Source organism: Cololabis saira, chromosome 18, assembly GCF_033807715.1.
Source record: "Cololabis saira isolate AMF1-May2022 chromosome 18, fColSai1.1, whole genome shotgun sequence".
Lineage (NCBI taxonomy): Eukaryota > Metazoa > Chordata > Actinopteri > Beloniformes > Belonidae > Cololabis > Cololabis saira.
The window spans coordinates 4,240,172-4,267,414 of record NC_084604.1 but is presented as its reverse complement, the minus strand read 5'-3'; the positions used below and the strand labels follow the sequence as shown (position 1 = coordinate 4,267,414).

Here is a 27,243-nt window from a genome sequence, read left to right as displayed (position 1 = left end):
AGACCCCATGTGAGTCACCATGGAGCCTGCAGGCAAACCCAACGGGGGAGCCATATTTGCAGGCCACGTTAAACCGGTTTAGCTCCCACATGTGGACGCGTGCAGAGGTGTTGTTGGGCAGTCTTCCCAGACACTAAAAGATGAAATAGAAGAAGTGGAAAGATACGTTGGGGGTAAATAACTGTCCTGGAGAAGAGCCGTCCTTGTAATCAAGCTCAGGTCTTGTGCTATACTCTCAAACTTAAAAGGTTAGAACGTGAGGAAGGTGCGCTTCTGCAACATGACCAGCTTCTCTTGTGTGTCCAGCCTCCAGCAGTGGGACTCGTCTCCATCGGGGATACGTTGAGGAAGCAGCACCCGAGGACATGCCTCCCGAGACCACCCACCTCGTCTTCGTGGTGCACGGCATCGGCCAGAAGATGGACCAGGGTCGTATCATCAGGAACACCAGCATGTCAGCAGAGTTCAGGTGTCCAGATGTTCTTGAAGTAGTCCCAGTAACTCCTGGAGTAATTGTTGTTTTCTTGGCTGGTGCTCAGGATGAGGGACGCCGCCAGGAAGATGGAGGAGAGGCACTTCTCCGATCGCACCACGGAGCACGTGGAGTTCCTTCCTGTGGAGTGGAGGTCAAAGCTGTGCTTGGATGGAGGTATGCTGCACCTCAGCTAACAGGCGTATTTACAGTGACACAACGAGGACGTGAACAAGGACGCGCTGAGGCCGAAGTTGTTCATCATTACTCAGCAGTGAAGAGTCTGGGGCGAGGACTGGGGATAGGGCTGGGGAGAGGGCGAGGGCTAGGGCGAGGGCTGGGGAGAGGGCGAGGGCTGGGGCGAGGGCTGGGGAGGGCCGCTGGGACCAGTGCTTGCTCGACCAGAGGACGAAATGAGAATGACTGACCGTTGCTTGTAGTCGGTACCAACCAGACGTCTGTGCCCCCAATTGCAAACTAATGTGTCTCAGGTCCAGGCCTGGAGACCCACGGCTCTGCAGGTGGGAGGTCTTACCCCATGCCAGGGACAGCTGGTCCACCTGAACAGATCTTTGGCTTGGCATCGAGGTCTGAATGTGAGCCAGCTCTGCTGGAGCAGGGGGCACCTCAAACCTGCAGGACCGTGGTGCTCCAGGACTGGACTTAAGAAACACCGCTTTATATGGCTGGTGGAAGTCAGTGACCAGCACCGGGGATGCTGAAGCATTCAGAAGGACAGTTTGTCCCTCGTCCCCCAGACATGGGTCCAGGCTCAGCATGTCGGTTCCCTTCAACATGGATGACATCCACAGTGATATTCAGATTATCTAAAGTATATTGTCTGTGTACGTGAGGCGCACAGGTGAGCTTTAGGACGTGTGTTGATGTGGATTTCTGTTCTCCCTGCAGACACAGTGGACTCCATCACGCCAGACAAGGTCCGAGGTCTCAGAGACATGCTGAACAGTAGTGCCATGGACATCATGTACTACACAAGTCCTCTGTACAGAGACGAGGTGAGGTTAACCAGGGTCGGGCAAAGCCGGGTCGGGCAAAGCCGGGTCGGGCAAAGCCGGGTCGAGCAGAGCCGGGTCGGGCAGAGCCGGCTCGTACTAACATGAGCTGGCAAGAAAAGGCTGTTGGAAACCATTGGATAACGTCACAGAGGGGTTGTCCAGTTCTGTTTATAACAACCGTGTTCCAGACAGACAAATGCTGCCGCTGCTGTCTCCTAGCAACGCTGTATGTGGTGTTTAGTAAATACAAACAGCAGAGCAGCACGTCCACTGATAAAATGTCTACTGTATGTAAACACAACTATTATCTCCTTCTTCTTCTCATTTCGGCTGCTCCCTTCAGGAGTCACCACAGCAACGCATCCATTTCCATCTACCCTCGGCCTCCATCTCGTCCTCCTTCACTACATCCATGTATCTCCTCTGGGGTCTTCCTCTAAGCCTTCTGCCTGGCAGTTCCCATTTCAGCATCCCTTTCCCAATAAACTCCCAATCCTCCCTCCGGACATGTCCAAACCATCTCAGTCTGGCCTCTCCGACTTTCCTAAGACATCTAACATAGTCGTCCCTGTGATGACCTCCGTCCTGGTCCTGTCCATCCTCGTCACTCCCAAACAGAAGCTCAACATCATTTCTGCTGCCTCCAGCTATGCCTCTGGTCCCTTTGTCAGCACCACTGTCTCCAGACCATACACCATCTCTGGTCTCACCTCCGTCTTGTACAAGTTTCCTAACCTATTTTCTTTACTCTCTGTTGCCCTTGACTGTTGCCCTGTGTACTTGAAACCCTCTACCTTCTTCTTCTTTCCTGCTCCCTGGAACCCCACCGCTCCTCTTGGGTTCCTCTCTTTCACACACATGTACTCCGTCTTGCTGCGGCTAACCTTCATCTCTTCTTTCCAGTGCGTTCCTCCACCTCTCTAGGTGTTCCTCCATCTGCTACCTGCTCTCACTAACAGACCACAATGTCATCTGCAACCATCATGGTCCATAGAGATTCCTGTCTGACTTCATCTGTCAGCCTGTCCATCACCATAGCAACCAAGAAGGGGCTCAGAGCTGATCCTTGAGACAGTCCCACCTCCACCTTGAACTCCTCTATCACACCTACTTCACACCTGACCATCGTCTTGCAGCTCCCTTACATGTCCTACACATCCCTGACATGCTTCTCAACCACTCCAGACCTCCTACAGAGCCACAAGGAACTGTGGTTCTGTAGGAGTGTCTTTGCCACCTCCACCTTGCGCTGCATATCCCTGTACTCCTGTCTCCTGTCTCCTGTCCCATCAGTGTCTCACTTCTTCTTAGCTAACCTCTTTCTCTGTATACACTCCTGCATTTCCTCATTCCACCACCAAGTCTCCATGTCACCTTTCCTTTCCTTGTCCTCACTTACCTGTCTCCAGGATCACATCAGCTGTAGTGATCCAGTTATCTGGTGGCACCTCCTGGCCATCCAGAACCTGTTTCAACTCTTCTCTGAAAGCCACACAACTCGTCCCTGTCCTGGATACCAAACCTGCCCATCACCTCTTCATTGCCTCTGTTGCCTGTCTGCTCCAATCACCACCCTCTCTCCTCTGGGGATGCTCTCCATCACTTCATCTAACTCACTCCAGAACTTCTCCTTCTTTTCTGACTTACATCCCACCTGTGGAGAGTAACCACTGAAAACATTGAACATCCCATCTTCAGTTTCCAGCTTCAGAATCGTCACGCTAGCGCTATTCACCCCCAGAACATTCCTAACCAACTATTCTTTCAAGAAAACTCCTCCTCCATTCGTCCTCCCATCAGCACCACCTAGGCTCCTGGCCTTGCTACCTTTCCACCTGTCTCCTGGACACACAGATCATCCACCCTCCTCCTCTTCTCTTTCTTCAACCCACAGTAACCCTTTTCCCATCAACACTCTGCAGGTTAGCAGCACTGGTGGCGGTCGTTGTTGACCCAAGCCTCCACCGATCTGGTATGGAGATCAGATTGACTTGCGTTATCTCTTGTTTGGCTTAGGTTTCACGTCGGAAGCACCTCCTGACACAGCCCTCCGCATTTATCTGGGCTGAGTGGTCACTTTGTTGAGGTGAGGAGCGGACATGTGGACTCTGAAGTTGGGACAACTTTCCCAACTGAAATTCTGACTTCTGGGGGCTGAAACCTTCGACTTGTAACTTGGAAATTGGAACTTACAGGCACAACCTGAACCCAGTACAAACCGCAGCGGAGGTAGCTGAGGTAGCTGAGGTAGCTGAGGTAGCTGAGGTAGCTGTGGTAGCTCAGGTAGCTGTGGTAGCTCAGGTAGCTGCGCTAGCTGAGATAGCTGAAGTAGCTGAGGCAGCTGAGGTAGCTGAGGCAGCTGAGGTAGCTGAGATAGCTGAAGTAGCTGTGGTAGCTCAGGTAGCTGCGCTAGCTGAGATAGCTGAAGTAGCTGAGGCAGCTGAGGTAGCTGAGGGTAGCTGAGGTAGCTGAGGTAGCTGACTGCTACCGTGCGGCTGCTCGTTGGGCCTCCAGGGTACTCATCCATCCAGTCTTTATTGCCCTTGCTTTGCTGCCTTGTTGCTGTCTTGATTATTTGCTACCCCGTGTATCATCATGCTGTTGCTGCTTCTGTCTGCGTCTTGATTTCTATGCGCTAACTGATGCCAGTTAATTTCTGTAACAATCCCATTAAGAACTTGTGTAATCCTGGCCCGCTCCTTCCAGTTGTGACTCGGCTGATGGAGATGTGAGTAGGTGGATCTGCTGGGACAACATGAATGTTATTTTAGCACTGAGGCCTGACAGCTTTTGCAGAGCAACCACACCCCTCACCACGCCAACACTCCTCCACAGCAGACGGCCCCATCAGCAGGTTAGCAGTTTGCCCCTCAACACACACAACAAAGCACCTGAGGTGGTCATGTGCAGTCCAAACTCCCCATACCATCTGGATTGAACCTTACGACATCTGTAGGACGCAGAGGCCCCCCCTCACAGCCCACATGCCCCAAATTTTGTAAACTTTCTAAAATATGATTGGTGTACGATTGGAATTGATTATCGAAGAAGATAACTGGAAGAAAAAGTGGTAAAGGAAAATGTGGGGGTGGTGCTAATGGCAGTGCATCTGATGTGCTTGTCTGAACAGGTCACAAGACCTCAAATATAACCACACGTGGTCCAACATGCAGATCACAGATATGGAAACACACATGTGTTGCTGTTGTGTGTCTGTAGATCACCAGAGGTTTGACTCAGGAACTGAACCGCCTGTATTCCCTCTTCTGCTCGCGGAATCCAGACTTTGAGAAAAGCGGGAAGGTGTCCATCGTGTCGCACTCGCTGGGCTGCGTCATCGCCTTTGACATCATGACGGGCTGGGACCCGGTGCGGTTCCATCATAATATCATGCTGGACCCTGAGGAGATAAAGGTCCGCTGGCCTAGTGATGAGGAGCGCCACCTTCAGGAGCAGCTCAGACTCATGCGCCTCAGGTACGACTAACACTTAAATGTTGTAGGCTCCAGGTTCTGAAGTCAGATCTTCAGGGTTATGTCATCTGTTGTGTCACCCCGCATTACACTGGTTTCTTAATAACCCCCTTAATCAGGGGTGCAGATCCGATGTCAGGATTGGGGGGGACACCAACGTGATTTTAATTTTTAATTTTTTGCCAATATGCAACTCATACCATGCCATAAATTGGTAAAGGCTCGCCAAAAAATACTGCACAGGGAATCATTTATTGTGCTTACCTTTCTTGTTTATTTGTCCTAAACAGCCAACAGTGTGTGTCACTGCTTACTTAACTGTTATATTCGTAAATCATAATTTTAAGGGTTTTGGGCATGTAGTGTCTACTCATCTCAAATTCTTCTCACCATCTTCCTTTTATCCTATGGGACTACTTTATGCACGATCAATTGATATGTGGATGAAATATGGAGCCCTAAACAAGTTGTTTAAACTAACTGATCATGTTTTAACACACTTATGGCGATAAACAGTAAAAAAAAAAAAAAAAAAAGGACCCATTGCTAAGAGCACAATAAACACAGCACAAGTTGACCCAACATCAAATTCATTTACATAAATGTCCATGTTCGTTTTCATCTGTCATTTTCCAGGACTTCCTGGAAGAAGAGATCCTGTATCTTAATAGGCTAACTCTTCTTTGCCGCTTTTGCACTAGGACTTACTTGGCCCGACTCGGCTCGGCGCGGCTTTACACGGTTCCACACGTGTGTTTTCGCACTGCCAGGGGAGAAGCGGGCAGGTTTGGGTGAAGCTGCTGTGACGTACTCGATTGCGCAACCGCTTTGTTCAGGTCGGCGCAGATGAGAAATCAGCTGGAGCCGGGAGCGGCTGAGAGTAAAACAGCCCGTCTACATCGCTTTTTTAATTTTTTCTCGACAGCCACCAGGTTTATGAACATCTGCACCTCAGAGTTGGATCACCAAACAGACGTTTTGCGCTTCATAATAAAATCGCTGCTAGCCGCGGGTCGCTCTCGCGCTGACTCCCGCTTCCTGATTCAAACGTCTGACGGCCCCGCCCCCGACCAATCAGAGGCGCGGAGGGTGGGGACGTCCCCGCCCCCCGACCAATCACTGGCGCGGAGGGTGGTGACGTCAGAAATAGTCCCTGCTCAGCCCGCAAAGAACCTGGCTGAAATGGTTACAGAAAAAAGTACCGACTTGGAGCGGCTCTACACGTCTCAGCCCTAGTGCGAAAGCGCAAAACGGGTAGAACCGAGCTGAGGTGGTACCAGTGCAAAAGCGGCACTTGTCTGTATAAATCTTCTTATCTGTATCTAGACAACTCATGGATAATACAACTTGACAATAAATTCATATTCATTCATTGAAGAGACAACAAAATCATGAAAAGTATCAACAAAATGTAGCAAAATCACAGTCTGTGAAATCTTTTCAGTTCAGTTCTTTCATAGACCTTGATAGCGATGGAATGTTATGGCTATGTAATCGGCTGGTCTCGGTTGTGGCTAGACCAGCCTGCCGAGCCCAATTTGATTGTATTTGGATCAGACCGACTCCAGTAATTTTCCATCTGCCTTAAGTCTGTTTGGTTCATCTCCATGACGACTCCAAAAGCTGAATTAGTGGTCAACTTCCACCAAGCTGAGCTCGGGGGGAGGGTCAGTGATTTTGCCGCTGGTGCCACTTCAGGTGGCTGTGGAGGCCGATGCGTGACCCAATCACCCGTCACCAGTCAGAGCAGGGGAGCTGGGACATGAGGGTAATGTGGGCTGACCTCTGATGTCGCTGGGCACGCCTCTCGGCCCTTCTCTGCTGGTTGCTGTTATGTATTTGGGATGTTGCTTTGGCACAGGTGACCTGCCGGGCTGCCCGGTCCAGTACCAGTGCTTGTTTTTAACTGTGCGGACTTACTACATCTTTCATGTCTCTCTGTTTTGAAAAGTTGTTTTACATTCTTGAAAGTTCTCTCATCGACGTGTCAAACTAAAAAATGATAATTCTGTACTGCCACTAAAGGTTTTTAAGTGAAAATGTTTTGTTCTACTATTACTTTGACTCTCAGGCAATATCCAACCAAACCCAGGCCCTGTTCTTGATTGCATCAATACTCCTGATGATTTCAAAGCTAGATCTGGCCTTGGTGTTATTCACATAAATGTCCAAAGCTTGCTCCCGAAAATGGACCTTGTTAAAATCTGGATCCAGTCAACAGATACAGACATCCTTGTTTTGTCCGAAACATGACTTAGTAAATTTGTCTCAGACAAGGATATTTTCATAAAGGGCTACAATTCTTTTAGATGTGATCGCCCCAGGAAAGGTGGTGGCGTTGCAATCTATATAAAAAATAAATTCCATGCCAACGTTGTGACCTCTGTGTCCATCAGCAAGCAGTTTGAACTCCTTGCCCTGAGGCTTGAATTCACTCAGGGTCAGTCTCTAACAGTTGTTGGGTGTTACAGACCACCATCAGCCTGTAATGAAGCCTTTTCTTCTTTAACAAAATATGTAGCCGGGCTTGAATCAAACGAGATTCTTCTTGTTGGGGATCTAAATTGTGACTGGTTGTCCTCAGCATCTGACAGCCTGTGTGTCATCTGTGTGTGATCTGACTCAATTAATTGATAGTCCAACTTGTCCATCAAATGCCCTGAGAGATCATCCTTGCTTGATCTATTTCTAACAAATGCTCCTCATAAGTTCACAAACATAGGTATCTTTGCAAATGATCTAAGCGATCATTGTGTCATAGTAACAGTTAGAAATGCCAAACTCCCAAAGTCTAAGCCACAATTTCTTCTTAAAAGGGATCTTAAACATTTTTGTGAGCAAGCCTTTCTCCATGATTTGTCTCACTTTGAATGGAACAGAATCTCTGTCATGGATGATGTAGAGCTGGCCTGGAAGTTCTTCTATGATGTTTTTTTGAGTCTTATAGATAAACATGCCCCGTTCCGCAAATTCAGAGTGAAAGGGCGCAACAATCCCTGGTTTTTATCTGACATAGGTAGCCTCCTTAAGGAAAGGGATATTGCGCTAAGAGCGTCTCCACAGGCATTAATGGCAGGTTTAGTGGGAATGGTGCACGGAGAAACGCGTGAAGGTTATGCCTCATTACGCATCTTTATTGTCAGTGGTTCTGCAGCCTTTTGAAATTGAATTTCAGGCTTCCGGGTGACGATGTAGGAGAGCAGACGTCGGTGTCAGGTCTCCCGATCACATTTATCGAACTCACTATTTAAACATCTGCCTTTTTTCTATTAAACTGTCTCAGCGCGCTACAAAGCCGTTTTGACATTTTTGATACCAAAATGAGCAACCCTAAACATAAGAAAGTGTAGATTATGTACTGTTAAAGGAGCATGAGGCAGGATTGAGGCAGGATTTATGAAAAAAATTTGTATACGTTTTAATTTTTCTAGTAATAATGTCAGATGAGGCGTTCCAAACCAAAAAGAATGATCCCTCTAGCGTATCTCTCTGTTGCCTTGAACAGGCTGTGTGCTGCAAAATGTGCTGCAATTGTGGGGCCGAATTTCCCGCGCTGTCCTGCAGATGTGACGTCACATGACGCTGCATGCACGTTCTCCCCGTTCTCCCGTGCCGGCTTCGCTGTTGGCTGCAGTACCCCAGACGGCCGTCGTGGCGAAGGGTGGCGCTAGATAGTCTCATTTCTTAAAAGGAGCCTCATGCTCCTTTAACTGGCTGTGACCTCCTATGCATCTGCATTTTATAAGATGTGGTTTTATCATTTTACTGCTACTTTGTTCCTCTGTTATTGTTTTGTATTCTGTCTTTTAAGCTTGTGATTTTATCTGTTTTTTCACGTGCGCTGCTGCCTTCTTGGCCAGGTCACCCTTGTGAAAGAGATCCTTGATCTCAATGGGCTATTACCTGGTTAAATAAAGGTTAAATCAAAATGAATAAAATAAAAAAGTACCAGGATTTCAAGCTGCATGCGACTGATGGCAGTGTGCTTTAGGAGTTCTTTTGTGTTGTCCTTGTAGCGCCTTTTTGTCCGCTAGGAGATCGTTTTGCATCACTCAGTTGGCCGTAGAGGACTTGGCAGGGCAGGCGGTAGTCAGGCATATGGACGATGTGTCCTATCCACCGTAGGTGTCTTTTTGCAAGCCCTGCTTCCATACAGATGGAATTGGTGTTGGCCAGGATTTCTGTGTGGGGAACACGGCCTTCCCAAGACATACCATCCTCTGGAGGCAGCAGATGTGGAAGCCCTCCAGGTTCATGATATGCCGCCTGTAGAGTGGAGTCCATGTTTCTGCCCCGTAGAGCAGAGTTGAAATACATACTGCATTGAAGACAGCGGCCTTAGTGCTCACCTCTGAAAACTGATGATGCTTTGTTGATGCGGGTGTGTATCTCCGTGTCGAGGGAGCAGTGTGAGGACAGTGTGGAGCCAAGATAGGTTAAATGGTCAACTGTTTTGAGTGGAACACCATTTATGTGAAAGCTCGGAAGGGAGGTAGGTTGGGTAGTAAGTTGGGACATGACTTACTGTAGCTCCCAGATTTGGCTAGACTTTGTCTTCATGTAGGCCTGGAGGCGTCAGATGTTAAAAAGGCTTCCATCAAGACGGTATTCTAGGTTGACACCATCTCCAGGGTCCAGGGAACCATGGTAAAGATATGTGATGGCGGAGAGAAACAGGTTGAAGAGTACCGGCGCCAAGAGGCATCCTTACCTCACCCCAGTTTTTACTTTGAAGGAATCTGGCTGGAGTTCTCCTGCGAGGACTCTGGCGTGCATCCCATTGTGTAGTTGTTTCAGGATGGAGAGGAACTTGGGTGGTACCCCAAGTTTGGGGAGCTGTTTCCCGACCAACTAACTGTCAACAGTGTCGAAGGCTTTGCTGAGGTCAATAAAGGCAATGTAGAGGTCTTTACGCTGCTCACTCCTCTCAGTCATTAGCTGTCTCAGGATGAATACCTTATCTGATGTGAATCTGGTCTTCCGGAAGCCGCATTGTGTCTCTGGAAGAACATCTTCTGAGATGTGCTCTACTAGTCTGTTGAGCATCTTTGCCAGGATTTTCCCTGCGATGGAAAGGAAAGAGATTCCACGGCTATTCCCACAGATTGCTCTGTCGCCCTTGCGTTTATAGATGAAGGAGATGTTGGCTTCCTTCCAGTCCTGTGGCAGGGTTTCATACTCCTATATGTGATATGTTTTTTATCCTGACATACTGTATCAAATGAACACTTCGGAACTCATTTTGTTTGTCACGTGGGTAACATATTGCGTCACGTATTGTGTCACTTCCTGTTTGTTGTTTGCAGTCTGTTGCCGTTTGCATGGTATTGCGGGCTATGACTCCTCCAAACTTTTTAGTCTGAATGTGGCAGGGTGGAGGAGCTGCAGCCACTCAGGTTGATTGGGGCACAGGTGGCCCCAATCAACCTCTCCACCCTGCCAGCCTTGATAAGGCATGGCTGCACAGCAGAAAGGGTCTCTAGTCTGCTGTGAAGGAGCTGAAGCACGTGTGAGAGTGTGTCTCGGAAATAAAAGGAGTTCCTGCACTGAAAACCTGTGTCCTCTGTCCTATCGGTCGGCCCCCGTAGCACTAGCCCTGCTACACTGAACTTAAATTGTTTTCTGATAAAATAATACTACGTGTATATCTGGTAAATTTCTGTTTTCAATTGAGCACTTGCACATTCTCTCTTCTGTAACTTTCGTTGTCACCAATCACTGGTACACTTTCTGTCTGTTAGCCTCTTAGCTTCTCCCCCCGTTTCTCCGTCTTACTGCTCAGTGTGTGAGTAGTAGTTTATTCATAGGATTGGAGGCGAGGCTCAGTGACTTATAGGTCCGGTTCCGCCAAGTAGACCATAGTCTGGTAGACTTGGCAGCTACCCAGGCTAAAGTAGCGACGGACCGACTTATAGTAGCTGATGTTAGCCGCTCCATTGCAGCTCCCAAGCATCCGGCCAGTCAGGGTGGCTGGGTGACGGTTCGGAGGAACACCACCACTCGCTTCACGTCTCCTAACAGATTTTCCCCACTCAGCGACACACCCGTTGAGAAGCCAATCCTGGTGATTGGCGACTCTATTGTGAGGCATGTGAGGCCGACTCCAGCGACCATAGTTAGGTGCATCCCGGGGGCCAAAGCGGGCGACATTGAAGCAAATTTGAAGCTGCTGGGAAGGAGTAATCGTAGACTTGATAAAGTTATCATACATGTCGGCACTAATGACACCCGTCTACGTCAGTCGGAAATCACTAAAATTAAGGTTGTGTCGGTGTGTAACTACGCCAAAACCATGTCGGACTCTGTGGGTTTCTCTGGTCCCCTTCCCAATCTAAATGTTTAGCCGCATGTCATCACTCCGCCGCTGGTTGTCTCAGTGGTGTTCAGAAAACGATGTGGCCTTTATTGACAATTGGAAGACGTTTTGGGGAAGGCCCGGTCTGATTAGAAGAGACGGCATTCATCCCACCCGGGATGGTGCAGCTCTTATTTCTAGAAATCTGGCTGATATTATTAGACACTCCCGTGACAATCCAGGGTCCAGGCCAGGATGCAGACCTCTATGTTGAATTCAGTGGGATCCTTCAGACCTTTCGGGAGATCCTTCAGACCACTACAGGAGACACTTCAGACCTCTACGGGAGATCCTTCAGAACCTCTACAGGAGATCCTTCAGACCTCTACAGGAGATCCTTCCTGCCACAGCACTAAACCTCTATGTTGAGTCTCTGAAGAGACTGAAATTATGATGACTAAACAATTAATTTCTCAATTTTTTAAAAATTGAATTTGAAGCCTTTGGCTGACGGTCTTATGACCCGTTCCAGCCTTGTTCAGGTCTGAAGTCTTGTTCATGGAGGTTTAGTGACTGGAATGTTAGAAATGGATCCCTAGAAGAGTTGTCCCTCATGGACATAGTGAGTTGATGTCAGCAGTTTTGGTAAATGGGTGACACCAGTTCTAAAACAGGTTTCGTTCAGTAACATGCACATTTTATAACTTTTATATTGTGTTTTTATTCTGTTACCAAAGTCACTAACTCCCATAAATATTAGAGACCGTGGATTTTCTTTGTAAAGAAACTTTAGCATTAGCAATATCCCCCATATACATTCGTCCTTACGCCAATGATTTACGCTGCCCTTCTCCTCCTCCCCCTCCTCTTCCTCCTCCTCCTCTTCTCCAGGTTGAGGGACTTAGAGGACCAGTTCCAGGGTCTTCAGACCTCGTCGTGTGTTGCAGTTCCAGCCTTAAGGTTCAAGGTAAACCCCAACTGTCCTTCCTGTCTTTGATTCCTGCGTATGTCCTACTTATGTTCATTTCTTTATTTTCCACAAAATGATGATCAAATACAACGTCAGAGAAACAGAAATGTATAATGTCTTGTACGGTGATGTTATTTATTTTACATAAATGAAGCCAGAAATGAAAAACCTGGCCCCTAGTACTGGCATAGAATTTAAGAGGGTAAGCTGCAGCAAGATGCTGCCAATCATCATAAGCAGGTGTGCAGATCTCTGTAAAAGCAGATATTTTTTGGTCTGGACTATTCAGGTGTGAAAACAAAATGTCAAGAGGGAAAGACAAAGATCCTAGAGATGCAACTGTTGCTGCACATCAGTCTGGAAAGGGTTGTAAAGCCATTTCCAGACTATTATGAGTTTGGAAGTTTTTTTTTTTTTTTTTTAATTTCCTGCTCAGAAACTCTGTTCTGACCGCCCTGGACACTCTCATGCACTTGTGTGTTTCAGAACGTTGGTATTGAACTGGAACAGATTTGTTAGCCTGGTCAGCCATGCCAGTGGTTTTCCTCTTTTAGCAGCAGCAGAGCTGATGACGTACCTGCTGATGCCTGACGAATTAGTCTGGTTTCCCTGTAGGCTATTTGGCTTTAATGTCCAGTGGGGGCGGTACCAACGGATGTCATTGGATAGACATACAACCAATCAGCAACTGCAGAAGTAAATCCAAAACATTATTAGCAATTCTGCAGCTAGAATCGCTAAAAGCAAATAGTTTGTTTTGAATAGTGACTTGTGGACGCTCCTGTCTGAGTCATCAGATAAGCCCCACCCCCAGTCAGTTGCCATTGGTTTGGTACTGTACCGGAGGGAGTGGTATTTCATCCAAGTTTTTTTTTTTGCAGAATGAATGGCTAAGGCTACAAACGTGCAGAGAAGAGCTGCTCATAGGAGTCTGGGTGTCCTCTGTCTGGTCATCTCGAGGGCGTGTGCTGTCACATGTCTCATTTATTTTCTGCACAAACGTGTCAGAGCAGTTTTTTTTTTTTTTTGTCAAATATTTCTACTGACTTTTTCAATTACAGTACAAAGGCACAAAACAGAACAAAACAGAACAAGGCACATTAATACGTACTAGGGCTGTCAGTTTAGCGCGTTAATTACATTAATTAATTACACTGCTAATTAACGCGTTATGAAAATTAACGCAATTAATTATGAGTGAAAAAATGCACAAGCATTTTAAATTTGTCCCATTGAGGGAGCCGTAGTTCACTTGGCAGTAACAGGTCACTTCCCTCCTGCTGCTGGTCAAACTAACAAAGCAGTGACAGACCTGGACGACTCAGGGGAGATTCAGCAAATCTTTGCTTGGCCTTTGAACGGCAAGTTTATGTATAAAAAGAAAGAAGACAGGACTATCAACAAGAACGCTGTGATTTGTACATTTTGTAAAAAAGAATTTTCCTATCAGCGGAGCTGCTCCAGCCTGAATTATCATTAAAACACTAAACATGTCCGGACAAGTTTCACTGTAAACGTTACAGCTACTAGTACTTGAATTGCTTTATTGAGTCAGCTTTAGTTTTAATTTTGAATTGAGAGTCTGATTAAGTCCCTATTTGAGACTCAGCCTTATTTTATTTCTGATTTTTATTTATTTAACTGTATTTGCATTGCATTTTTGAATAATGCACCTGGCCTAATTGGTTTGCTAATGTGCTTGAGCTTTTTCTTTTGAATTTCATTTATGAAACACACTTCACCAATAAAAATGTGGATTTCAAATCTTCTCTTCTTAGTGTATTCAATTGATTAGTCATGCACTGCAATTTTGCAATGTCCTAGAATTCAAATTCTTTATCAGACTTTAGCAGATATGAGATTAAAATGTGATTAATTAAATTAATTCATTATAAATCCTGTAATTAATTAGATTAATTGTTTTAATCGCCTGACAGCATTAATACGTACAAATACGCACTTGAAGATATTCCAAATGTAGAGATTTGAGTGGTACTGTATATTTTACTGTTGTGGTAACTGACTGATTCTCATCATGGCGTTTATGGAAAAGAAAAGAATAACGCTAATGAGTGACCAACATATACACAAATGGAAACACATTGTGTACTTCTAGAACGCTCCCACCATCCAAAATGTGATCAGTGACCTTATTAGAAATAAACAAGAAGTTACATAACAATAAGAATAACAAATATATATAATACAACAGTAGACTACAAAGCTGCAATAAAATCCTCTCCCTCCAGAAATTGTATAAAAGAGCTCCAAATCTTCTCAAATATGTTATATTTCCCTTTAACAACATATGTAAGTTTCTCTAAAGCAAGGCATTGCAGTAAACCCTCAACCCAACTCTGCCTACTTGGTCTGTGAATAGATTTCCATGACAGTGCAATTTTATATTTAGCTTCTAGAAGACAAAATACCACCATCATCTTCCTGCTATCGTTCAAAGTACAGCTTGCAGGGAAACAACCAAAAATACAAAGCTTGGGACAGAGAGGAAGTTGCTTTTTGATGAACAGAGATATAATTGTAATCTCTTTCCAAAATTATTGAATGAGGGAAAATTCCCAGAGGCAGTGAAACAAGCTACCTTTCTGTATACCACACTGGACACATGTATCTGGTGTATTAGGATAAATGCGGTGTAGTAGATCTGGTGTAATATATGTTTTTCTCATCACCCATTTATATTGCAGAGCAGATTTGATATTAAAAAAATGACAAGTATGTGGACATCTCTGTCAATCGTCAGGGAGATGAGAGCGGCCTCGCTGATGCTTTGACAGCCTTCCTCTTGTTCTTGTGGTGAATGTGCTCCGGTATCTGGGTTGCAGGTTGAAAACTTCTTCTGCATGGGCTCTCCTCTTGCCGTTTTCTTGGCACTGCGAGGAATCCGGCCCGGAAACAGCAGCGTGCAGGACCACATCCTCCCCACATCTATCTGCAAACGCCTCTTCAACTTATTCCACCCCACAGACCCAGTGGTGAACGACACGCACACCTGCAGAGAGAATCAGTAGAAACAGTGACTGGGAGAGAGCTGCTCATCGTCTGAAGCCTCTGTGTGTGTGTTGCAGGCGTACCGGCTGGAGCCTCTGATCCTCAAGCACTACAGCAACATCGCCCCAGTTCAGATCGACTGGTAAGTCCCAGGGCCATCCAAACCTTGGTTCCCCCTCACCTTCTGTGTCTGTGAAAACAAAAATAATCTTCATCTGACCAGAGATGCACAACCTAATGACTTAAACTTAGGGTGCTTTCACACCTGTCCCGTTTGGAGCAGTTGTTCCAGAACAGGGAACGTTTCCCCCTAAAGATCGGATCGTTTGGTATATGTGAACACAGCAATCGCACTCGGAAGAGGCACAAAACAAGCGAGCCGAGATCTCCTAGGAGAGGTGGTCTCGGCCCGATTCCATTCGAGACCTGAAGCGGTTAATTTTTTTTATTTGTAGTGAGAACATAATCGACACAGCAACCGACACAACTCCATTCATGTGTATGTGCTCCGCGGCGCAAGGAGAAGAGTCGGTGCAGCCTCCACCACCTTCTCTCCTATTGGACGTGCCGAGATGTCGTCCCAGCGCGGCACGGTGAAATTAAAAAATGTTCAATTCGGGCAGGGTTTGCGCAGCGCAAACGCCGCGGCAGGCGCCTCTCGCCCGCAGAGCGGTCCGCTCTTGCACCGGTAGCACATAAATGAATGGGAAAGCCGGCGGCGGTCTGCACTTTGCGCCCTCTCTGTGAAAGGGGCGTGTTGTTTATCCCGGGGTACGGAAGAGGAAACTCCTTCCGCCTTCATTTCTGACCAATCAGAGAGCAGCTGGTTCTCATGGCATTTGTTAACAGCTTTGAACCGGTACAGACGGTTGCCTTGTGAACACAAACCCCACAAACGAAAAACGAAACTACTGTATCGATTTAGCCCCTGAATCGGAACAAAACAAACGGGCCACAGGTGTGAAAGCAGCCTTTGTCTCCATGTTACGATTAATTTAACAGAAAATAAGATAAAAGGAGAAAAAAGTACCTTGTAACTGCTTCCATATGGCTAAAGTTGCAGTCAGGTGTTACTGATCACCAGTCCTTGATGACCTGACCGTCAGCAGGTGTGCAGACGTTCTGCACACCTGCAGGTGTGTAACACAATGCCAAGACAGAATGACATCAACAATGCTCTTGGAGCTGCAACGCAATCTGGACAGAACCATTCCATGTACCGTTCAAGAACCGGTTGATACAGTAGCGGAACATATCAGAGCCGGGCCGGGGGGCGGGGCATATGACAGGGGGCGGGGCATATGACCGGGCCCTTTGCAGCCCGGAGCCTCTCGTCATTCATCCCGGGGATGAATCCCTGCTAACGTCAGGTTCATCTCCCACACGAGGAGGATTAGGGTGAACAAAATATGTTTTTCTAGCTTGGGCAATTTGGCTTTTTCGGGCTCCTTTTTGTCTTTTTCTTTGCGTTTTTATCGCTCCACTTTTGCGTTTCTAACTCCCGCTCATGTTTACCCTGCGTTCACACTGAAAGCGTCATAGGCAGTTCCGGCTGCCATTCATTTTCTATGAAAACGGGCGTCGAGAAGCGGCGGGGGCGGCGGGAACAGCGCGTAAATGTGAAGTTGAAAAATCTGAACTTTATGCAAATGAGCAGCGGCGACGCCGAGGCAGCGTCCAATCACAGACCGGGATTCCCGAAGCGAGAAGCCTCAATGCAGATTGTACTTTCATGTACACACAAACGTACACTCATTCACATGCGTACATGAGCAGAGCTGTGCACTAACAAACTTATTTTATCAGGAATTAATATATTTCATCCAGCAAACTGACATTTTTGCTGATTTTACTGCCGTTTTTACCTGAACTGCTCATGTGAAACACGTCTCTGATGGGTGAGGAGCTGGATGGTCCCAATGATTTTATTTGCTACATTGATCCAACGCAAAATAATTAAAAACCGTGATTATTAATCACAAAACACAGTTTAAACATCATGACCAAATCTGCTCCGACCCGGTGTGTCAGTGATCAGCGCAGACAGACTGCAGCTTCAAGACTGATTTATGGTTCTGCGTTAAATAGACGGCGAAGCCGACGGTGTAGGGTCGCAGTACGGTGTGCGTCACCGCGTAACCAACGTCGTAGGCTCTGCGTTGGTGTGACTGCAGCAGCTTTAGCCCCGCCCACTGCAGCTTTAGCCCCGCCCACTGCAGCTTTAGCCCCGCCCACTGCAGGCGTCGACAGTAAATGAAGCTTTCAGTGTGAACGCACCAAGCAGAGAGATGCTGGATCAGGAGATTTTTGACACTTTCAGTGTGAACGCAGGCTGTAGGATTACTGAACTCTGTTGACAAGTGATCCATGATGACGTTGATAGACGGCTGTTGATGACGAACCATTTTACCCAAAATACATTTGGACTTGCAATTTTTGTTTTAATGTTAACTGTGAGTGTGGAAATCTCAGTACAACATAGTATACAATGCTTTATACCTAATATGAACCAAGTGGTGCCACAAAAAAAACAAAAAAATCTGGTGGGCGGGGCCTGCTGCCTGAGGGGCGGGCCATCAACCGGCCCGATTAACAGTTTGAAGTGCGGCTTGTCCAACAGGACGCCTCTGCTCTTCAACTTTTCAGCAGAAACACCATAAATCAAGTGTGTAGCTGTCAGTGGGGGAGGGGTTTGTGGTTGTAGTACCGCCTCAGGACCTGGACAAGCTGCGATAGACTGGCAACCTCGTACCCTTGCCCAAAGACGGCTGGGGCCTCAGGACCTCGGGAGGATGGAGGGATGGAGGGATGGAAGAAGGATGCCCTTGCAGTCAGTGAGGGGACCATGAACTCGTCTGTATACCAAAGTATTCTAGAGACAGATGTGAGGACATCTGTCTAATATTTGCACATGTGTCCAAAAACCTCAATGAACCGAAGCAACGGAGGGTTTCCCACAAGCTGCTGGATCATGGGGGTACTTAGGGTTTCTTTTTTCGTTTCAGATCTGCTAAATAAATAACGGTGAGATGAAAGAAGTCACATTGTTGCGTCTAAGGACGGAGTTCTAGTCCCCGTATTAACACCATAACACTGATTGAAATAAAGGAAATGGAGATCAAAACCATTCTTTTCAATATTTTTTGGAGCTGTTTGTTCATATATCTGAGAGATGTCTGAAGACTGTGAAGCCACCTCAGGGCTCCCTCTATAAGCTGGCTGGGAGAATCCAGGAGCGTGTCCAGACCTTGGACTGGTCCGGTGTTTGTCCCAGCTGCAGAACTCTTGGTTCAGTGTGTGAATGATGTCTTCACGTCTTCGTGACGGCAGCTTGTTGATGTGTTTTGCAGGTACAACACCAGAAGTCCAACGCCATACGATCAGATCCGGCCCACGCTGCTCAACCCCCTGAAGGAGGCCACATGTGTCTTAGACTCGGAGAGCATCCCCAGCCCTTGTACGTCCCCGCCCCAGCCCAGACGGCACTACGGAGAGTCCATCACCAACCTGGGCAAGGCCAGCATCATGGGTGAGCAGACGGGACCCAGCGGGGCCGTATTTATGCTCGGCATGGGGGAGACACAGACGTGGGCGGTTCCCTTCCATTACAGAAGGACAAAAACTTGAAACTGACAAAAGGTATGAATATTAGGTGGTTTTCTGTTGTACGGTTGACTGGAGTGGTTCCAGTTTCCATCCCGACGTCAGCTGGTGCTGATGCTGCGGGTGACGTCATCATCTCTGCTGTTGCAAAGCTGCAGACACAGCAAGCTAGCCGTCACTGGTGATTTCAACCACGCAAGAACAGAGAGGACATCATCATCCCACCAGAACAGAGAGGACATCATCATCCCACCAGAACAGAGAGGACATCATCCTCACCAGAACAGAGAGGACATCATCATCCCACCAGAACAGAGAGGACATCATCATCCCACCAGAAGGAACTGTTGTGGACAGTTCAGTCACATCTGCAGTCATCTGTTGGGGAGCAGCACCGGAACTAGAGACTTAAAGAAACTGAACTAAGGGATAATGTAGGCTGGTTTTGTTTTGGACCCTCTGGACATGACTGAAGGAGCATAGAAGATCATAGACGACCCTGAACATCCTCTTCACAACACAGAGATTCAGTAAGTGTCTTCAGTCAGAGGTTCTTCAGATCTGGTCCAGACCTCTACAGGAGATCCTTCAGACCTCTACAGGAGATCCTTCAGACCTCTACAGGAGATCCTCTAGACCTCTACAGGAGATCCTCCAGACCTCTACAGGAGATCCTTCAGACCTCTACAGGAGATCCTCCAGACCTCTACAGGAGATCTTTCATACCTCTACAGGAGATCCTTCTGACCTCTACAGGAGACCCTTCAGACCTCTACAGGAGATCCTTCAGACCTCTACAGGAGATCTTTCATACCTCTACAGGAGATCCTTCAGACCTCTACAGGAGATCTTTCATACCTCTACAGGAGATCCTTCAGACCTCTACAGGAGATCCTTCTGACCTCTACAGGAGACCCTTCAGACCTCTACAGGAGATCCTTCAGACCTCTACAGGAGATCCTCCAGACCTCTACAGGAGATCCTCTAGACCTCTACAGGAGATCCTCCAGACCTCTACAGGAGATCCTTCAGACCTCTACAGGAGATCCTCCAGACCTCTACAGGAGATCCTTCTGACCTCTACAGGAGACCCTTCAGACCTCTACAGGAGATCCTTCAGACCTCTACAGGAGATCTTTCATACCTCTACAGGAGATCCTTCAGACCTCTACAGGAGATCCTTCAGACCTCTACAGGAGATCCTCTAGACCTCTACAGGAGATCCTCCAGACCTCTACAGGAGATCCTTCAGACCTCTACAGGAGATCCTCTAGACCTCTACAGGAGATCCTCCAGACCTCTACAGGAGATCCTTCAGACCTCTACAGGAGATCCTCTAGACCTCTACAGGAGATCTTTCATACCTCTACAGGAGATCCTTCAGACCTCTACAGGAGATCCTCCAGACCTCTACAGGAGATCTTTCATACCTTTACAGGAGATCCTTCAGACCTCTACAGGAGATCCTCTAGACCTCTACAGGAGATCCTTCAGACCTCTACAGGAGATCCTCTAGACCTCTACAGGAGATCCTTCAGACCTCTACAGGAGATCCTTCAGACCTCTACAGGAGATCCTCTAGACCTCTACAGGAGATCCTTCAGACCTCTACAGGAGATCCTCTAGACCTCTACAGGAGATCTTTCATACCTTTACAGGAGATCCTTCAGACCTCTACAGGAGATCCTCTAGACCTCTACAGGAGATCCTCTAGACCTCTACAGGAGATCCTTCAGACCTCTACAGGAGATCCTTCAGACCTCTACAGGAGATCCTCTAGACCTCTACAGGAGATCCTTCAGACCTCTACAGGAGATCCTCTAGACCTCTACAGGAGATCTTTCATACCTTTACAGGAGATCCTTCAGACCTCTACAGGAGATCCTCTAGACCTCTACAGGAGATCCTTCAGACCTCTACAGGAGATCCTCCAGACCTCTACAGGAGATCCTTCAGACCTCTACAGGAGACCCTTCAGACCTCTACAGGAGATCCTTCAGACCTCTACAGGAGATCTTTCATACCTCTACAGGAGATCCTTCAGACCTCTACAGGAGATCTTTCATACCTCTACAGGAGATCCTTCAGACCTCTACAGGAGATCCTTCTGACCTCTACAGGAGACCCTTCAGACCTCTACAGGAGATCCTTCAGACCTCTACAGGAGATCCTCCAGACCTCTACAGGAGATCCTCTAGACCTCTACAGGAGATCCTCCAGACCTCTACAGGAGATCCTTCAGACCTCTACAGGAGATCCTCCAGACCTCTACAGGAGATCCTTCTGACCTCTACAGGAGACCCTTCAGACCTCTACAGGAGATCCTTCAGACCTCTACAGGAGATCTTTCATACCTCTACAGGAGATCCTTCAGACCTCTACAGGAGATCCTTCAGACCTCTACAGGAGATCCTCTAGACCTCTACAGGAGATCCTCCAGACCTCTACAGGAGATCCTTCAGACCTCTACAGGAGATCCTCTAGACCTCTACAGGAGATCCTCCAGACCTCTACAGGAGATCCTTCAGACCTCTACAGGAGATCCTCTAGACCTCTACAGGAGATCTTTCATACCTCTACAGGAGATCCTTCAGACCTCTACAGGAGATCCTCCAGACCTCTACAGGAGATCTTTCATACCTTTACAGGAGATCCTTCAGACCTCTACAGGAGATCCTCTAGACCTCTACAGGAGATCCTTCAGACCTCTACAGGAGATCCTCTAGACCTCTACAGGAGATCCTTCAGACCTCTACAGGAGATCCTTCAGACCTCTACAGGAGATCCTCTAGACCTCTACAGGAGATCCTTCAGACCTCTACAGGAGATCCTCTAGACCTCTACAGGAGATCTTTCATACCTTTACAGGAGATCCTTCAGACCTCTACAGGAGATCCTCTAGACCTCTACAGGAGATCCTCTAGACCTCTACAGGAGATCCTTCAGACCTCTACAGGAGATCCTCTAGACCTCTACAGGAGATCCTTCAGACCTCTACAGGAGATCCTTCAGACCTCTACAGGAGATCCTTCAGACCTCTACAGGAGATCCTCTAGACCTCTACAGGAGATCCTTCAGACCTCTACAGGAGATCCTCTAGACCTCTACAGGAGATCTTTCATACCTTTACAGGAGATCCTTCAGACCTCTACAGGAGATCCTCTAGACCTCTACAGGAGATCCTTCAGACCTCTACAGGAGATCCTCCAGACCTCTACAGGAGATCCTTCAGACCTCTACAGGAGATCCTCTAGACCTCTACAGGAGATCCTCTAGACCAGTGATTCTTAACCATAGGGCCGCGGCCCACACTTGGGCCGCGAGCGCCATCTAGTGGGCCGCGAAAAAAAATAAGTTTTGTACATGTGGGCCGCGGGGGCCGCGGGACTGCATAGCAACTCCCAACCAAATGAGGAGAAGAAGACCCTCAGCTAGCTCTAGGTGTAATAGTAAGAGAAATGGTGTGTATTTATAGAGAAAATCCTTCATTTTGCACAGAGTAGGTTTAGATCCGCCAGGATCGGGGATCGATTACTTGGGTCTGCGCCCAGAGCGAGCGAGCGCGGCGTGATCATTTATCCTGACTCGTCCGCGCGGCCGTGGAGGTCGGTGCCGCTCGGGCGGCGGGCTCCATCGTTACTGCTGAAGGATTGTAGATGTAGATGTGTCGTCTGGACTGGACTGTTGTTCGGGCTCGCAAAAGCATCGGAAAGTGACTCTGCTGCAGCGGCCAGAGCTGCGGGTTCTGCCCGGCTCAGCTGATCAGGCTCGGATGAAATCCGACACGCGCAGTCCTGACAACTTATTAATGTAAATAAAACTTAGTAAGTTACTTAGTAAGTAATTAGCTTGACTCTTACAGAGATGAGACGCCTAACAGGTGGAAAGGGAAGTTCAACCCAGAATGGACAGATTCATCCTGGTTCAGTCTTCACACTGGGACAAAACCAGTGTCTCATACGTTCAGAGACCGTGGCGTTCAAAGTGCGAAAGTGAAAGGCCACTGAAACAAAACACAAAGTTTTTCATCAAACATATCCACTCAAGTCTGAACTGAAGTCACAGAAAATAAGCTGACCATCTTAAACATGTTTGGGTCCACATACAGCTGTGAAGCAGCTTTCTCCACAATTAACATAATTAACTAAATATCGTTCCAGGTTCATCAATGAGCACCTTCACATGTGCATGAGAACCTGACACCATCCAGCCCAGATTTAAAGTCCTGACAGGAGAAATTAGAGCTCAGTTCTCTCACTGACGACAGAAAGTGGAGGCATAAGATTAAGGGGAAGAAAGAAAAACTGCAAAACTGTTAAATTGTTAAGATGTGTTTATATTAATTTATTATAAAAATGTGTTGAGACAATTAACAAAGAAAAGGGGAAATTCAAACTGCTGGTAAAGAAATAAAATAAGATAGCATTTGAAAAATAAAATAAAATCTTATTTATTTATTTTATTTTTAAGAGAAAAAAATGTGTAATTGAAGTTACACATGTTAATGGGCAAATATGTACTTTTTTAATATAACAGTCAGATGCAGATGTTGATACAACTATGAGGCTACTTGAATATATATATATATATATATATATATATATATATATATATATATATACATATATATATATATATATATATTTATATATTTATTATGATGTTCTGGACCTTCGCTGCTATACAGTGTTAATATTTAATGGGCCTCGGGCCACTCTGTACTGAAAAAATTGGGCCCCAAGGTCAGAAAGGTTAAGAACCCCTGCTCTAGACCTCTACAGGAGATCCTCCAGACCTCTACAGGAGATCCTCCAGACCTCTACAGGAGATCCTTCAGACCTCTACAGCCCTGATTCCCAACCCCCGGTCCCCGGACCGGTACCGGTCCGTAGAGCCGTTACTACCGGCCCGTGGAATGGCTTGTGTTCCGATCATAATTAGGGCTGCAACGATTCGTCGACGTTGTCGACAAAGAAGCGATAATCAAAATTGTCGGCAATTGTCACCAGACGTTTTTTTTCCAATGGAGTGAGGCATCTCACTTCACTTCACCTCATTCAATCTCTGCCGACAGCCTTGCTGCAGGACCTCTCAGCGCAGCCTTTTTTTTTTTTTTTTTTTTTTGCGTCCCAGCGCAGCTGCGGGTAACACAACTTCAAATGTTCGGGAGCATTTTAGCCTGGATACAGCGAATAAAAGAAGACTTGCAAGTAGGGTTGCCACCAGTGGCGAAACAACTCAGCACCGGGCCCCGATGCAAGATCATTAAACCGAGCCCTGCCCATCACAATGTAAAACAGACATGCTGTGATTGACGCAATCTCACAGCAGATGCATCACCATTCAAATGACAACGGGCACTACTGACAGCTTTAACTCTTAACACAACCACAGCGCAGATAGATATGTTTAAAAAAAAATCCCATATATATAGCACATATAACCAACAGCATAACGCACACAGTGCGCCGGTGTGCGACAGAACACCAGCAGTGCCAACAGCTGAGAATAAACCCACACAGCGCACAGACTGAAATTTGGTGGCACGGCGGCACACCACAAATAAAAACATCATAAACACGCATAAACACAAACAAACTAGTGATACACTATCACTATAACAAATATTAATAATAATGGGTCATTACTTACAATTACAGTTTGACTTTCTGGGCCTTCCGCTGGGCAAAGTCATTAATTAATTCCTGACAACAGTTCAACTCTCGGGGTACGCGGCGACGCGCGCCGTACGGTGCGCGTCGCCGCGTCCCCTACGCCGTAATCTGCGTTGGTGCAACGCGGAACCATAAATCAGCCAGTGTCCGTCACTCATCTCTGTGCAGCAGAACCTGCACCAGCAAGACGCTGCTCTCTGATTATGGCTCACAGTTTGAAAACCCCAAATAAAAAATAAATTAGAGAATATTTTATGAAATCAATAAACAATTCCATCATCAAAATTATAACAAATAAAGGTTCAATATATCTTGCTTTGCATGTAATAAGACTAGGTAATATATAAGTTTCACCTTTTAAGTTGAATTATTGAAATAGATTAACTTTTACACCATATTCTAGTTGAATTATTGAAATAGATTAACTTTTACACCATATTCTAGTTGAATTATTGAAATAAGTTAACTTTTACACCATATTCTTCACCTGAAGCATTTTTTTGTCATATAATGTCATCCAAAACTTGTATAAATCGAAATGTGTTTGTTTGAGTGGCAGCCCTGTCATGGCTTGGCGGACAATAAGTTCTGGTACCCGACCGGACTGAACAGCGCCATGCACAGGTGCTATATGCAGGTCAGGTACAGTCAGCTGCAGAGATGAGCGGACCTCAGCAAACCTCCATGAGCCGTTTCTTTACTGGTTGTTCGAGTAAAAGAAATGGTGATGAACAAGTGGAAAATCCTACCAAAAAGAAAAGCAAAAGCTTTAATCGCAAGTACGACATTATGTATATAAAATATGGAGCGGGCGATTTGGAGGCGCCAAAACCACTATGTATTTTATGTGGAGAAACGCTCGGCAACGAAGCAATGAAGCCATCCAAGCTTCAAAGACACTTAAATACAAAACATCCTTCTCTCAAAGACAAACCAATGGATTTTTTCGAAAGGAAAAAACATGAGTTACATTTGCAGAAGCAAGTTTTAAAGGCCCCAACATCAGCTAACGTCGCTGCAACGAGGGCTTTATATCTCGTTGCTCACCGGATTGCAAAAGCTAAAAAGCCCTTTACAATTGGAGAGGAGCTAATACTGCCCGCTGCAAAATACATCTGCCTCGAACTTCTGGGGGAAAAAGCAGCTGGCAAAATGTCGCAGGGGTCTGGCAATTGAAATAGGCTGTTATTTTCGTAAAATGAGTCGCCACCTGTTGGTGGATAAATATATGCACCTGAAACCATTGTAAAGTTAGTAAAACAATGATAGCCTGCATTTTAAAATGCATTGTTTTTTTCTAAAATGTTTATTAAAATTGACATAAATTGTCAACCGGTCCCTGAGCTTTTTGTTTATACTTCTGCTGGTCCTCGGCACAAAAAAGGTTGGGAACCCCTGCTCTACAGGAGACCCTTCAGACCTCTACAGGAGATCTTTCAGACCTCTACAGGAGATCCTCTAGACCTGGTCAGACATAAATCAGACAAGAGAACTTGACTCCGGTTTACACCAATGGCACCATTAATACGGACGCCTTTTTTAGAGGAAGGATGACACTGGGATGGGGGGAGGAGGGGAAAAAAGGCATCTTCACACTGTGTATTAATACCTAGTGTCAAGGTGCAAAAAAACACCTCAGCACAGAAAAGCAACATACACACAACAATACAACATCATAAGCTTATGGGTATATGATATGCAGAGATGGGAAAAGTACTAACATTCTGTACTCAGTAAAAGTACAAGTACTTGTGAAAAAAAACGACTTTGGTAAAAATAAAAGTACTCATTGAAATAATTACTCAAGTAAAAAGTAAAAAGTACAGGCTGTGAAATGTACTTTTAAAGTAAAAGTACAAAGTATTTTACCTCATAACAAACATCCGTTAAGACCTGATCAGTCTCAATTTAGATTAAACACTTATACCATTTAAACTTGACTCCACACCAAAAAGAAAACAAAGCACAAACTGCAGTCAGTAGAAAGCACATGTAACTCAAGAGTGTAATTTGTACACGTCTGAGAGTTAAATTAACATTGATCTCACGATATAAAGTGAGATAGAAATGCCATTAAATGGGGGTCCGTAGCCTATAATGCATTCTGTGCAAAATTAAAACATCGATGTTTAGGAAAAGTAGACCTGTTAAAACAAAAGCAAAACAAGATTCAATATTCAAGAATTTATTGCCATTTCAACATAGTTTCTCAACAACAGTTGATTGAAATTTGCTTTGGTTCACTCAGGGAGAGACAACAAAATGAGTGGAACCGAGAACAAAACCACAACAGAGCAAGTAGCCTACAGGAATGTAGCATCATACAAGATGTAGCTTATAGTCTACTTACTGCAAATGTCAAAAACATTCCTTTCAAATATAGGGGAGAGATGGAAAGGGGAACAAAAAAAAAAACAGCACAGGAAAGTAACTGTACACTTTCTGTCTGAAACAAAGGTGAGAGAAGGTAGTGTTCTCTGCAGGTAGTGTTGCATAACAAACTTCAGAAACTTGAACGAGAGATCCATTGATGTGAGTGAGGGCTGTGGAACCGAACCAGGCAGCAACACAAATCACAACACAACCCCATACATTGACTCAACTCAGGACTACCAAAAGGTTTTGTTAAGCTTCAGCAGAAGCTGGTTCTCAAAGTTCTTTGAGCCAATGCGTGCCCTTTTGGGACGGAGAATCAGCCCTGCAGTGCTAAAAAGCCTCTCACAGGCAGCT

General features: G+C 46.2%; 1 protein-coding gene across 1 annotated transcript in view; it reads left to right on the top strand.

Moving 5' to 3' along the window:
- ddhd1b (DDHD domain containing 1b) overlaps nucleotides 1-27,243 on the top strand; it is a 46,169-nt gene that overhangs the window by 7,952 nt on the left and 10,974 nt on the right. Inside the window, exons 4-11 of the mRNA XM_061746672.1 lie at nucleotides 307-454; nucleotides 540-649; nucleotides 1,382-1,488; nucleotides 4,708-4,964; nucleotides 12,148-12,223; nucleotides 15,070-15,219; nucleotides 15,313-15,377; nucleotides 18,586-18,764. Of these exons, the coding sequence (XP_061602656.1) occupies nucleotides 307-454; nucleotides 540-649; nucleotides 1,382-1,488; nucleotides 4,708-4,964; nucleotides 12,148-12,223; nucleotides 15,070-15,219; nucleotides 15,313-15,377; nucleotides 18,586-18,764 (1,092 nt within the window). The remainder of the gene's footprint in view (nucleotides 1-306; nucleotides 455-539; nucleotides 650-1,381; nucleotides 1,489-4,707; nucleotides 4,965-12,147; nucleotides 12,224-15,069; nucleotides 15,220-15,312; nucleotides 15,378-18,585; nucleotides 18,765-27,243) is intronic.